This window comes from Corvus kubaryi, unplaced genomic scaffold (genome assembly GCF_017639235.1).
Source record: "Corvus kubaryi isolate FWS band 111438036 unplaced genomic scaffold, C.kubaryi_AGA036_p1.0 37397, whole genome shotgun sequence".
In the NCBI taxonomy this organism is placed as follows: domain Eukaryota; kingdom Metazoa; phylum Chordata; class Aves; order Passeriformes; family Corvidae; genus Corvus; species Corvus kubaryi.
In genome coordinates, this window is record NW_024581136.1 from 16,869,898 (window position 1) to 16,883,324 (window position 13,427).

A 13,427-nucleotide genomic window follows, 5' to 3' on the forward strand; every position below is an offset into this window, starting at 1 on the left:
ATAAAGGATGTGCTTTATGTTTCCACTCCATCCCACAGGCCAGGAGGCCAGCCCCAACATTCAGCAAGCCCTGTGGTGTTTAACAGCCCAGGTGGGCAGCACCACAGCCCTCCTGCCCACACAGGCAGCCTCAGGTCACAGGCTTCTACTTGATTCAGCTTCTAGCAACTATTAAAAAATTAATCCAAATTAATCCCCAACATCCCCTTGCTTTATTCCTTTATTTGGCTATTGTTACAAAGGCTACAAAAGTCACATACCACAGCATCTCTTCTATCACATGGGATGGAGAAGGCAAGTCCTGAGGAAGTCAACAACACAGCTCCTGCTGAGAGCCCCTGGAACTGCTCAGATGCTTCCCTAAACAACTCAACGTGTAGACTGTGCACTCAAGGGCTGGATTTCTCCAAAAGACCAGACATATTGCTTTGGGTTTTTTTAATTTATTTTCTCTTTACATCTGTCTTCTCAAGGAAACCACAGACCCTCTCCATGCCCACTGATCAGCTGAACTTCTCCCAGCCACCATCATTTCCAAGAGCTGCCTAATCCAGGCCTACACCATGATCTACAGGGCTTATAAAGCACTGATGACTTAAACAAGTCATATCCAGCTATATGCAAAAAGAAAACAGGAATGAAGAGAGCACTTGCTGCAACACCTTGCATCCTCAGTTACAAATATTTATTCCAGTTTTATATTACTTAGGGGATATTTTTATTTTTAAAGTTTTCACTGGTTATCTTACTGATACAACCCCAAGGAACTGGAAAAAGTTTTTGCATTTGAGATTTCTCCACCACTCCAAAACAGCAGAAACATTCAAATGTGCATCTGTTCTTTCTGGCTTAAAACAGTGATTACTCAATTAGTGGCTAATTACACTTCAGAGTGTTAAAAACAGAGGATATTCCACAGAGGTTTTTCTCAAGCAAGTGTCTTTCTTCCAACCTTGATAAGGCAAATGAAGATTCAGTAAGTCATCTTCTTCTCTGTTGCCTCAGTCCTCTAAAGCACACCATCACCAGACACACCAAAGCTGCAGAGCCAAACACAGCTCTGGACACAAAGTGGGGCTCACAAGATTTCCAGAACAGGCTCCAGAAGCACAACCTGAAGATTTCACACTGCTCAAAAAGTCATATGCAAAAAAGTAATAAAAAAAAATTCTTCTACATAAGCAAAGTTAGCTGTCCCTGCAGAACGGTCACATGGCAAAGGGAAGAGCTTTCGTATATCCTGAAGAATTTAGTGTTACCAAGCCTGACATCTCAAGTTTTTATTAACAGTGTTCACTCCCTGAACTCAGGAGAATCACCCAGTTTGTAATAAAGCAGTCCTTCACACTGCAAATATTCAGCAGCACATCTTATGTCATAACCCTGAGTACGTGGCAGTAAGGAAAAAGCAAGTATCATCTATTCCACAGGGAGCTACCAGCTGACAGCCACTGCCCAAAAAGACTTTCATGCTGCCTTAACATAGTGCTAAAATTATTCCTTATCCTACTAATCATAGTGCAATGTGGGAGCATTGGAAAATGCATCATTATTGTCTGAGTGCTGCCCTATGTATAGGGAATACATTCACCTCTAAACATACCAAACACTGTAACCTTTAAACATACCAAATACTCTATCACAGGTGGAAATAAAAAAAAGACATTAAGTTTTGTGGAGCAAGGAGGTGTGTAATTTCCAAAACCACTGCACACAAAATAAGCCTGTCTTCTATAATAACCTCAGAGCACAAAACCAGAACTGTCACAAATCCAAGTTTTAGTGTATTTGCAGACTGATTACAACAGATCTTCTGCAATAGATCACTATTAAGTTCCACAACTTCATGGTAAGAACAGCTTCATCAAAACAAAACAAAAAAAAAAACCAAAACACCACAACAGCAACACAAGCAGGTGCCTTCCTGTGTATGAAACATGTACATAGTTCGGCAATAAAAATATTTTACAATAAAGTAGGATCTGAAGCTTTAGCTTGAAAAGAGTATCAAGAATTTTCAGGCCAAGCTGAAAGGGTGTATACAAATAAACATGAGCTTTGGCAGTCAATACTGCAGCTAAAGCAAATAAAAGGAGACAATCTTATGCTAGAAATTCTAAATCAATTTTATGAAAGACTGCTGATGAGTACCAAACAAGTCCCATTGGCACAAACACGTTAAATTACTGGGAATACAGAACCAGGAGGTTTCAAGTTGCATCCATTTAAATACACTGTCTGAACACCACTTTAAGCATGAACAAAATTATAAATAAATAGGGTCATAATTATATTTGTAATGGAAATCTTTCAAGTATTAAGCCAGAATAAAGCATTCATTTCAAGTAAAAGGAGTAGCCAGCTTTATTCCTCTGTTAATTGCCACATGGACCAATTTCTTACCACACAGCATGTTGGCTATAAATCTCAACAAGCAACTTTAAACTGTTGTTATTATTGCTCATCAAGACCAAATAACCCTGGATGGTGTTCAGGGAAGCTTCTGTAACATCTATCTCAAACAAGTATTAATTCACCATTTCCATGGGGATGGAACTTCAAGCAAGAACCACCCACTCCTCCACTGTTTAAATGGAGGGGGTGTCACAGAAAAGATGAAAAGAGGCTGCAAGATGGGACTGATAAATAACTGAAGAGAGAAATCCTCCTGGACTTCCAAGAAATGCATGACTCATTCTGAGATACTGAACTCCTAGAATACAGAGAGCAGCCACGTCTGCAAGTTCTCACTCCCAAGTGCTTCAGTGCCTTTCCAGAGCTGCATTATCACGGTTTTGGAGAGATGACAGAACAGGTATTCCATAAAGCAAAGCAATGCCCATCCATGTGTCTGTGTTGTCCTCTTACCTTGGATGCACTGGAGGGTTCCATCCTCAGCCCTTATTGTAAAGGTTTCACCTGGATTAACTTGAACCAAAAAGACCTGCAGAAAGGAAAATAAACAAACATTTGTTTCACTGTGATCTCCAAAAATTAAAATTTCCCCAAAACAGTAACTGTATTATCCCTTTTCTGGAAGAGGTGTGGAGGCAGGGAGGGAACAGACTGGCATACTACATCTGTGGGTCCCAGGGTCCAGGAGCAGGCAGAGATTTGAAACCCACCTACTCATCTACACATTAAGAGCTGAACTGAAGATGTAACTGAATTGCATACAGGTGAGAATTATGGCTTTGAGTTCCACAACAAAATCTTGAGGGTGTGTTTAACTTGGCCAAATGCTGGTAGCTAAGGACATAAATCTTCAGACCATTGGCACATGAGAACAGAGAGCACACAAACTCCAGCAGGCAGCACCAACCCACAATGGGATTTCAAGTTCACAGGAATAAAAGTCTGCTGTGCGGAGTTGATCCACTATGTTTTTAAAAGTTTATCCTCCAGTCTTACACATAACAGATCTCAGTTAAACAAAACCCGTAGGCACACACACAGTTCAACAGTTGTACATCAGTAATAAACTATTTATTAACAAATATAGTATTTTTATAAATAATAAAAAGATCACTCCAGTCTCCCATTGCTGAATTCTGCAGATGGTGGGAACACACACGGACCGGGAAGCACGAAAATATGTCCCAGTTCGGGGTATGTTGTATCACCTTTATTAATTTTCAGCTGTCTTAAACAATGGGTTTAAAACTTATGATTTAGAATTCTTTCTTTAATGGACAGTTTCACTGGGATCTACAGACCATTTATCCCACCTTGCTGCTCGTGCAACTTTTACTAAAATACTTAAAACACACTTCTGCTAACCGCGCATTGTCAGAAGTTCAATCAAGGCATAAATTAAATTTTCAATTTGTACCAAGATTAATCTACTTTTTTTTTGTGGAAGTTCTCTCTAAATTTAGGTCTGGTCTTTATATTCTGGGACATCTGCATGCAGGTTTTAATCATTCAATCTAGAAAGAGAGAATTTGAATTCATGGTGTGTTTCTGAATTCCTTAAGCCAAATGCGTAAGATAATTATTACCTAGATGACCTTTTGAATTACAGTAATCCTACAGAAACCCATTATTCCACCAACATTTTTAAAGCACAAGCTGGAAATCAGAGAAATGACATATGAAAGCCATTATGTTGTCTGTAACAATCATTTCTCAGGGAGCACTGATCAGGGTGGATCTGATCAAGCATACAGAGCACAATAAATGGTTCAGAAAAGATAAAAGGCACAAAGCCATTCCATCCCTAATCTCTGAACAATCAACATTTAAGTGACAGCATTTAAGTGCTCTTTTGCTATGAATAGGCGTGAATTATCCACCACAGGACATGGGCATCAGGTCAAAAGAAGCGCAGAGCAAAGCAATGTCATCCAGCTCAACAAAAAAATCCAAAACAACAAACAAGAAACCAGAACACAAAGAAGCCAAGAATCACAGAAATGTTTCATCAGCTCATTTGCATTATATGTCTAAACCAACAGCCCTAAAGCTGGTTATTTACTAACAAATTTGATTAACATAAATCAGAAGCCCTTGTACGCCTTTACACCTTTGGAAAACTGGTCCAGCTCCTCAAAATAGAGACCCTAACTAAGCCTGATGCCCCGTGCATGTAAAGCTCCATCCTTGCCCTAGAGCAGGAGAGAGGGATTCCTCTTCCTACACAAGGCACATGCCCACCCCGGGGTTATCAGAAGATTTACAAATTCCTGTCCCAGGAGTCCATCACCAGCACAAGTGTCCACATTAGCAGGCCTGCAGCTGTCCCTTAAAAATAACTCCTTGGGGTTCTGCATTAAAAAAAGGTGATATCCCCAATCACAGCTGTTGCTTTTGATGGTCAAAATGAAGCAGCATCATCCTTGCCTAATCACATGGAGTTTTAACACAAAAAAATTGTTCCAGTAACAAGTTTGTTTCCTGTAGAGCAGCAGCCGCACAGCTTTGTTCCCCCATCACGAGCCTGTGGGCAGAGCCTGGGACTTATCTATAGTAGCTTCTAATAAAATGTTATAGATATGGAAATAACTCCTTATTGACAGATGCTCAAATCAGGCACGAAGAAAACATTTACAGGCTGTTGCTGGGGGAAGGCAGCAATATCAAGAGCAAGCAGGAATAGCCAAGGTGTGACTGATGTGGGTCATCACTGAAGCAAGGGCTGGGCACAAAGGGAGGACATGTAACCAAAGTGGCCTCAGACCCAGGAGCAGCAACCAGGCTCCTCAGGCAAGATCCTTCCAGAGGCTGCAACCCAGCCCCAGCCCCTCCTTTCCCAAAACTGGGGTACTGGGGTGTTTCCCATAATCCATCCCACCACCCAATCCCCTCTGCAGTCCCCCCATGCTGCACACAACGCCCCAGAGCTCACAACTGCATAGCACTGATCAAAGAGATGCAGAGCTGAGGCCAAACCATTAAAGCCAGCACACACCAAGTGTTACATATGGGACACCTTCCAGCCAACACCCCTGACTTGTCCCACTTGCCTGGGACAAAATGTCAAGGCACACTGTGACTTCTTTTGTTTATACACACTAAGTATATAAAACTAATTCCATTATTTATTTTTCCCCACCTCCTCATAAAACAACAAAATCATGTTCTGCAGCCTGAAACGCAGCTTCCCTCTTTGCTTTCACACAAGGGATCTTCATGAGAACGCCTCCTTTCTAAAGCTTTTAATTAAAAAAATCTGAGGAAAGCAATAAAAAAGTGTAAAGATAATGTCACTATTTTAATGAAAACAAACCCAGATGATCTTTAATTGTGCTATGCCTCTTCCAATATTCATCATCCCGAGTATGCACAGTTATGAGATGGCAACAGAGAAGAGGGAACTTGAAGGGTCACTCGGAGCCCTCGCTGCTGGCTGGCAGCATCTCCAGGGTGCGGTCTCATGTCCAAAGTCACTCCAGCCCACTTTCAGTCCTTGGCCTCCTCCCACCCAAAAAGCTGGAGCATGTGACAGCTGGGAGCAGCGCATCAGCAGCACAATCCCAAAGGCTTTTTCATTTCCCTAAAAAGTACTCGGATGTTTAATTTAGCAGTTTCATCCACTCGGTGCCGAAGCCCAGCCTTACCTGCTGCATCCTCAGAGAAAGCTTGTTATCTCTATAGTACTCTTTTTGCATTTAAGAATGCCATTCTAGTTCATTGAAAGTCGTGTTTGTTGAGTGATGAATGTTACTAAGTTGCATAGCTACTATAAATATTTATAATCCCACAGAGTACATCCAGACTAAGTTTTCATGACAAGCCAAGCACGTGTCACTCGTGCCTCCCTTGTTCCCGCTATCCAACTCTCATGGCCAGTGGAAGCAGGGGAAGAGACTAAAGAAGGGCTCACAAAGCAGGCATAAAGCTGGGGTTCAGGAATAAATAAACAGAATGAGGAAGTTTTGGATTGGGTATTAGGAAAAATTTCTTTACTGTGAGGGTGGTGAGGCCCTGGCACAGGCGGCCCAGAGAAGCTGTGGCTGCCCCATCCCTGGGAGTGTTCAAGAACTGGTTGAACAGGACTTGGAGCAGCCTGGTGTGGTGGAAGGTGTCCCTGCCCATGGCAGCAAGTGGAAAGAGATTGGTTTGGTTTGGAAGGGATGTTAAAGCCTTTCTGTGATATAAAACTATATATACTGTGGGGAAACACTCTCAGACAAAGGCAGAAATGCCACCTGATAAGGACCAAGGGCATACACTACAATCTCTTTTGTATACTACTGGTTTACTTACACAAGAGTTTAAGCCCACAAAAGAAAATTCACACTCAAAGCAGGCCATCATCCCCCAACTACTCTGTGGCCTCTCACAGCAGTGATGAGGATGATGTTCACCTGCATCCATGTGATGCAACACAGTCCCAGAGTTCACTTAAGTATTTCCCCTTTATGAGAACATTTTCTCGCTAAGGTCAAACAGCCGCTTGCAGGGCTTAGGCTTATTAAAACCCCACATTAAACATTTTCCAGTGTAGTGAATTTTCCCTTCCATGAGATGCATCATGCTTCATACAGCTGGGGAGCACAACATCATAGGCACCACCTGGGATCCAGCCACAGGGTCCTCAGAAATGCTTTAAACCATTAAGATTTATTGCATTTACAATTTCTATGGTGCATAGCTTATGGAATGCACTGCTTTTTTTGGGGAAAAAACAAAAAAATCACTTGTATCCATTTTGTTATCTACTTTAAAAGACTGTGCCCCAGATCCCAGTGAATCTCCAGGTGCATCCCACAGGAAGGACCAGGGAACTCACACACTAGGGAACTGGGTGCAATACTCTTCTCAGGAACACATCCCTCGGTCACACAGAGCAGGCAGGCTAAACACTTTCAGCCTCTCTTCAGTAAGAAAAATCAGGGAACACACTACACCTTAAACAGTAAAGCTGACTTTTTAACATGAATACTTCAATAATAGTGTCTGGGCTTAACTTTTTTTTTTTTTGACTGGACAGAAAATAGAGGCATTAATAGAGGCATGAAGCAATTCAGTCAGTTTACCATGAGTGCTCTTTACAGCAAAGCCCAGCAAACCCCAGTGGCAGATCGTGAACCTCTTAATTTATCAAACCTTAAAACACACATGCCAAAGCAGTAAAAATAAATTAATAAATTGAGAAACCATGAAGAAGTAACTAAATTTTGGTACAAAGTTCACTCACTCAGCTCAGTATAAAACCCAGCTAAGTGCTTTCAGTTGCTTGCAAGGTGCACAGACTTGTTATGCTACAGGAAAGTACCAAATCTCGTTCCTCATTCAGCTGTACTCTTGTTTCCCTCATTTAAAGCCTGTGACCCTAAAAGACAAGAACCAGCACACACAGCACTGTGTGCAATGCCTGAGCTCCAGCCAAATGGTGAAACCACAGGGTTGGTAAACACAGCTTTACAAAGAGCAGGCAAGCAGAAAACCTGCTGCACCTCTGCAGGTGCATTGAGTGAAACAACCTGAAATAAAACTTCCCAAACTAATAAGCCAAACATTCAGTACAAATGTGCTGTAGCACAGCTAGCTGCCCCTCCACTTTATACTCCAAGCTTTTTAGAGCTTACAGTGGAGTACCTACAGGAAACCATTGAAATTCTTGGACCAAAAGGTTAATTATTGCTCCCTGAATCCCCTAAGGAGTTACAAGTGGATTAGAAGCAGAAACAGCTCTGGAAGCAACATGAAAGCATTAAACACAGTCAGCAGTAGTGGAAATAAAGTGTGGGAAATGAAAAAAAACACAAAACAACCAAAGTCAGTGCTAGAAATGCCATTTTGGGTAGTCTAGAGTCTAGAGGAGAGGGATTACTGTCAAGCAGGCAGAGACATTCCTTGCCCTGCCCTGTACAGCTCTGCAGCCCTTACTCTAAGGAAGATAAAGCAAGTGAATGTTCCCATGCAATTGCCTTACACTGCAGGCCTGTTCACTGGCAGATTTGCCTTTTGCATCACTCTCCAGCTGGCTGCTGGCAAGGCCAAGGTGTTTCACCAGCTCCAGTCTGCTTTATTCTATGTGTATAAGAATGGGTCTTTTGAGGAATGGCTTTTCCCTGGAGCTCAGCATTTCCAGGCACAGATCCTAATTCAGCTCTGTGGTGCTGGCACAGCTGAGGCTTCACAAATACAGTGACACAGGGGTGAGCAACAGCCAGTGTGCCCAGAGCAGCCCATCAGAACCTCCATTCTGTCAGCCCCAAAGCACGAGGCACTGAGCTGCCTGCTGGCCATGCTGCAGCCAGGAAAACGCCACACGCCTCGTCTCCCACCAGCTCTGCCATGATGCTTTCTCACCACCAGCTTCTAATGGAGACTGTAATTATACCCTGTAAAAGCACGTCCTCCTAAAGCTAGGACCTACTTATGGAGTCATATAAACCATCTTTCTTAAGGAAGTCACTCCTATGTGAATCTATCCTGAAGGCTCTTCCCACCTTACAAGTAACTAAAATAATCTCTTTCAACAAACACTTACCATTCGTTTCTATGTTACAACAAACCATGTTAAGGGCAATTAACATAGTTCATTTGCAAAGATCAAACAAAGCATTTATTCCGATTTAATTCCATTTTAGAACTGTACTTTTAAAAAGCAAAGACATCACCTAAAGCTTCAGGAGTAGGATGAAAATGATAAAGCATAAAGGTAGTTAAGCTTAGCAACAGATGAGGGCACATACAGACTAGAGGCCAAAAAAGCCTCATGGAAAACTGGTGTTTCAGCTACAAGTACTTCAAGAGATAAGGAGATGAGATCTAAGAGCATCTTCCAGCAAACAGGAGAGACCTGGCCCAGAACTGTTCTACTGAGTCATGGTTGCATAACACAGCAAAAGCAAGAAGCGATGTGCTTCTAGTGCACCTGCAATTCTTTTTAATGCAAAAGATTAGCTGAGAAACTATTTTAAAGGCAATGGAGGCATCTGCCAAGCCAGGCTGATGAATCATCAAAGATGGGGAAATTGAAAGATTGGGCTTAGAGGGCTCAGAACAATTCACTTATTCTCTCTGTAATACAGAAGGACCCACTGACAGGACAGTCTGACCTGATAAGTGGTTTCCAGCAAGGAGGAAAGTGTGTACGTAGAGAACAATTATCCTTTCCCGTATGAATAAGATTGTTCCTTCACCTAGGTGTAGTAATACTGGACTCAGTAAATACAGCCATTGAAAGCATTCTTTTCCATTTTTTCAAGTCAAAGCACACTTTGCAAAAATGACTTTAAAAAAAATAACGAATCACAACAATGACAATCTACATCCTAATGAGAATCCAGATAACCACACAGACTTAGAAGCTCACAAGGAAAGCAGAAATTGTTCTTCCTCTTTAGGTTGGTCTAGCTCAAAACACAGCTTGAAAGGAGGAACAAACGATCCAGGGAACAAGAAGTAACAGAATGACCGTTTATATTGATTCAAGAGGGACAGCTTGCTCGTACCTTCTTTACAATACTTTGCTGAAATGTCCCACATGAGGAGAGAACCAAATTGAGCAACACAAAAATATTGCCAGGGTAGATGCTCTCCAAAGAGACACCTTGACTCCAGATGACATATTTGGGAGCCTACCACCCGCCAGCTTGAACCTGCAGGCTGTATCCTGACATGGAAGCATCGCTAAGGTCTTATGGTCATTCTACCAACTTCTGATCACGCTCATCAGAGAGTATCTCCCAGAAAAAGAATAAAAGCAACCATTAATCTTATCTTCCTTCAAAAACCCAATCAAAATTCACATCTGCTTCTTACAAAGAAGCACAGTGTAGAACACAAGACCTGCTGGGAAAGGTATATTCAGGTAAGCAAAGAATAGCAGACATCACTCCTATTCTCCATTTCTTTCCTACTTCCATTTTTCTATATTTTTGAAGTCTTAAAATCTCACCACAAATGCTAGTAAGATGTCTGGACAAGACTGAGCACAAGTAAACCATAAGCCTAACTTTCTGCAAAGCCCTCATATATGCAGCGTTTACACCCACTGTTTCAATTCCACTATTTTTACTTTGATGAACACATACGCAAACAAACACATTCAATTTAATGGTACACTTTAAACACTGTTTTAGTGTCTTTTCAGTGTAAAGACAGATTTCTACATCCCAGGAAATACTCTGCCCACCCTTGTGCTAAGGAAAACCATCCTCCCCATCTTGAAAATCCCTTGTTGGCCTAGAAATAGTTTACTTAAACCAGCCAATTTCTGACCTGCTGTGATCCATCGCCATTCACGATGTGAGGCATCATGGCCACCTCCCCGTTCAGCAACGGCGGCAGCTCCAGCGGGATTTGGTCGGTCATCATCATTGTGACGTACATTCATGGAGAATTTTCCTCAACAGACTTCCTGCAAGAGAAACATCAGTTAAAGACCCTGCAAAAACCCTCCTGAAGGTCATTCTGCATTCAGGAACTTAAGCAGGATCCCTGCTTTTGTTACAGGATGTGTAACGGAGCTCAAGGCTGTGAATGGAGGTTTTAACTGTTGGATCAAGAGCATGGAAAGTCAAGTTTCCATGCAAGAATTCCAAAACCAACTAGCCAGATTTCCACTCTTTCCCACAATCATAATACTCAGCCCTCACTGCTGAAATAGGCAGGTTCTGAGACACTTTGAGAGAGCTTTGCTCTTAAACCAGCATCCTGCTTGCTGCCACAGCTCTTGGAACTATGTCACCTGCACAGTTAAGATGTTACAGCAATCTCACTCAATAGCCACACTTCAAAGCCAAACATCTTTATTTTCTTTCTAGGGCCCTGTAAACAGTGTGAACTACCACTATAACACAAAGAGAAGACGCCCGACTCCCACTTAATCATGACCCAAAAGGATTAAGGCTTCTGCTGGAGCAGGAGGGCCAGCACATCCCTCAATGTTCTGAGCATCCCATTCTATGAAGGACAATAGAAAATGATGACATCACTTACGGATTTGTGAAAAATCACACATCATTTCCAGCACACCCACCCCCTTCACAGCTAACTGATGTGATCTGTGAGCATCAGTAAAACCATGAGAAGCTGCTTTGTAAAAACAAGTCTTAATTCAGTGTTAAGGGTATCATCATGCTGGTTTATGGGGCAATAACACAGTTCTAGTGAATAAAATGCATGATCTCATCACATAGCTTATCTAGACTTCTGCACAACTCCTAAGCAAAGGAGTGCCCAGGGGTGAGCAGCCTCCTTAGTACCTCTCATGCCAGAGAATCCCAAAGTCTTCCTGAATAATTTCATATACATCCCAAATTCAAGTTAGAAAAAAAATATGATGTGACTTAGGTGGCAGCATAGGTAATCAGCTGGCACAAGATGGTCAGCGTACACCAGAGTACAGAAAGGGGAATTTCTGGCAAAGAGCATGGGACACAATTACAGAGCCATAAACCAGGAGTTTAATTCATCTACTCCAGAGGGGATGAAGGACTGAGCCAGCCTCACCAGGGTTGGAGCATCCCATTCCATGCATGCTGCAAGTCTTACATCCCCTCAGCCCCAAATACTGCTAGACTTAAAATTCTTTTTTTTTTTTTTTTTAGTTCAACAGCTAAATTATTAGTTTAGTTGAAATACACTGTCTTCACTTTCATCAAGCTCTTTCAGAGCTCATTGCAATCCCATCACCTGCACAGCCTCATGATCAAAAACATCAGCCTGACCAGGGGCTGCTTCTCCAGCTCCTGTGGAGGAGCACTTGTGTGATTTAGAAGCAATGGCAGTACCCACACAGACTGAATCACATCCATCTATTCACTGTCACCAAACAGGCCCCTTCACATCTAAGCAGAACCAGAAGACTGAAAGTACATTTGTTTTTCAGAAGATGTGCAAACCTGGCACTGTGACCTCCAGCCATACAGCTCAAGACCAGTGTCATAGGTTAGCAAGCATAGTCCCGGAAGGGACGTCCTTGCTAAGGGGTGCTTACAGTTTCCTCTGGGAACTGATAGAACCTATCAGCTGGCCAGTTTGAATATGGACAATTCTCTAAGCCACTTAAAGTTGTGATCACCTCTGTGATCCACATTTAAGAATAGGCAAACTCCCCCTCCAAGCTCTCTCTCGTTTCCGGCGCTGGCACAGGTGGCTGCGGGCCCCGTGTGGGGGCCAGCGGGCCCGGCCAGGCCCTGCTTGGGCCAGGCCGGGCCGGGCCACGGCCATCCTGAAGCCATGGACCTGTTCCAGCCATGGAACCCCCCCCCACTGCCTTGCCGTGGGCAGCCGGAGCGGCTCGGCTCTCCCCCCTCTCCACTGCGATAAGAAAAATTCAACATTCCAGCTGCAAAGCTGCAAGGCTGAGGTGAGAGTAACCCTTTTATTGCTGTGAAGAGCTGAAAACCTGAGGGAAGAGAGAGAGGAGATGCTTAAAGCTGAAATTCTGTTGTGAAGCTATGATATATCAGAGTATCCTGTTGTAATTTCATGAAGATATGGGGGGTGGAGTGTTCAACTCGTGAGCAAAAGCACCTGCGCTGAGATAGGCAGATGCTGACGCAGCTGTAATTTCATGAGAAGTTTGGACAGGGAGAGATGAACCAGATGAGGACTTTTGCTCCAAACGGGAAAGGAGAAAACCTCAGTTCCTAGAGATGCTCCCAGAGATAGTCCTAACGATGAAGATGATGAAGACCCTTTGCTCCCAGGGAAGGAGAAGGGCCTCTGTTTTTGTTTCTGAACGGCTCAACCTTAAAATTGTACCCCAAAAATCTTCAAGAGTGGACCCTCGAAAGCAGTTGCGGGAAAAGCTGCAAGTCGGGGGAAAGGACTCACATGCAGGCAGAGAGACTCCTCTTCCTAAATGGACTGAACGATATTTGGAAGTGGGTGGCTGTCTCGTTGTGATAATGTTTTCATAGCATGAGCAAGAAGAGACTTCTCTTTCTAAATGGACTGAACAAGGTTATTATGGAAGTGGTAAACAGACTGAACATCTTAAGGGTTGTCTTTTCACATTGTCA

General features: G+C 42.8%; 1 protein-coding gene across 1 annotated transcript in view; it reads right to left on the reverse strand.

The window, feature by feature from the left end:
* Window positions 1-13,427, reverse strand: part of FNDC3B (fibronectin type III domain containing 3B) — a 186,112-nt gene that overhangs the window by 135,989 nt on the left and 36,696 nt on the right. Inside the window, exons 2-3 of the mRNA XM_042041887.1 lie at window positions 10,678-10,816; window positions 2,869-2,944 (exon numbers count right to left, since the gene is read on the reverse strand). Coding sequence (XP_041897821.1) covers window positions 2,869-2,944; window positions 10,678-10,788 — 187 coding nt within the window. The 5' untranslated portion in view covers window positions 10,789-10,816. The remainder of the gene's footprint in view (window positions 1-2,868; window positions 2,945-10,677; window positions 10,817-13,427) is intronic.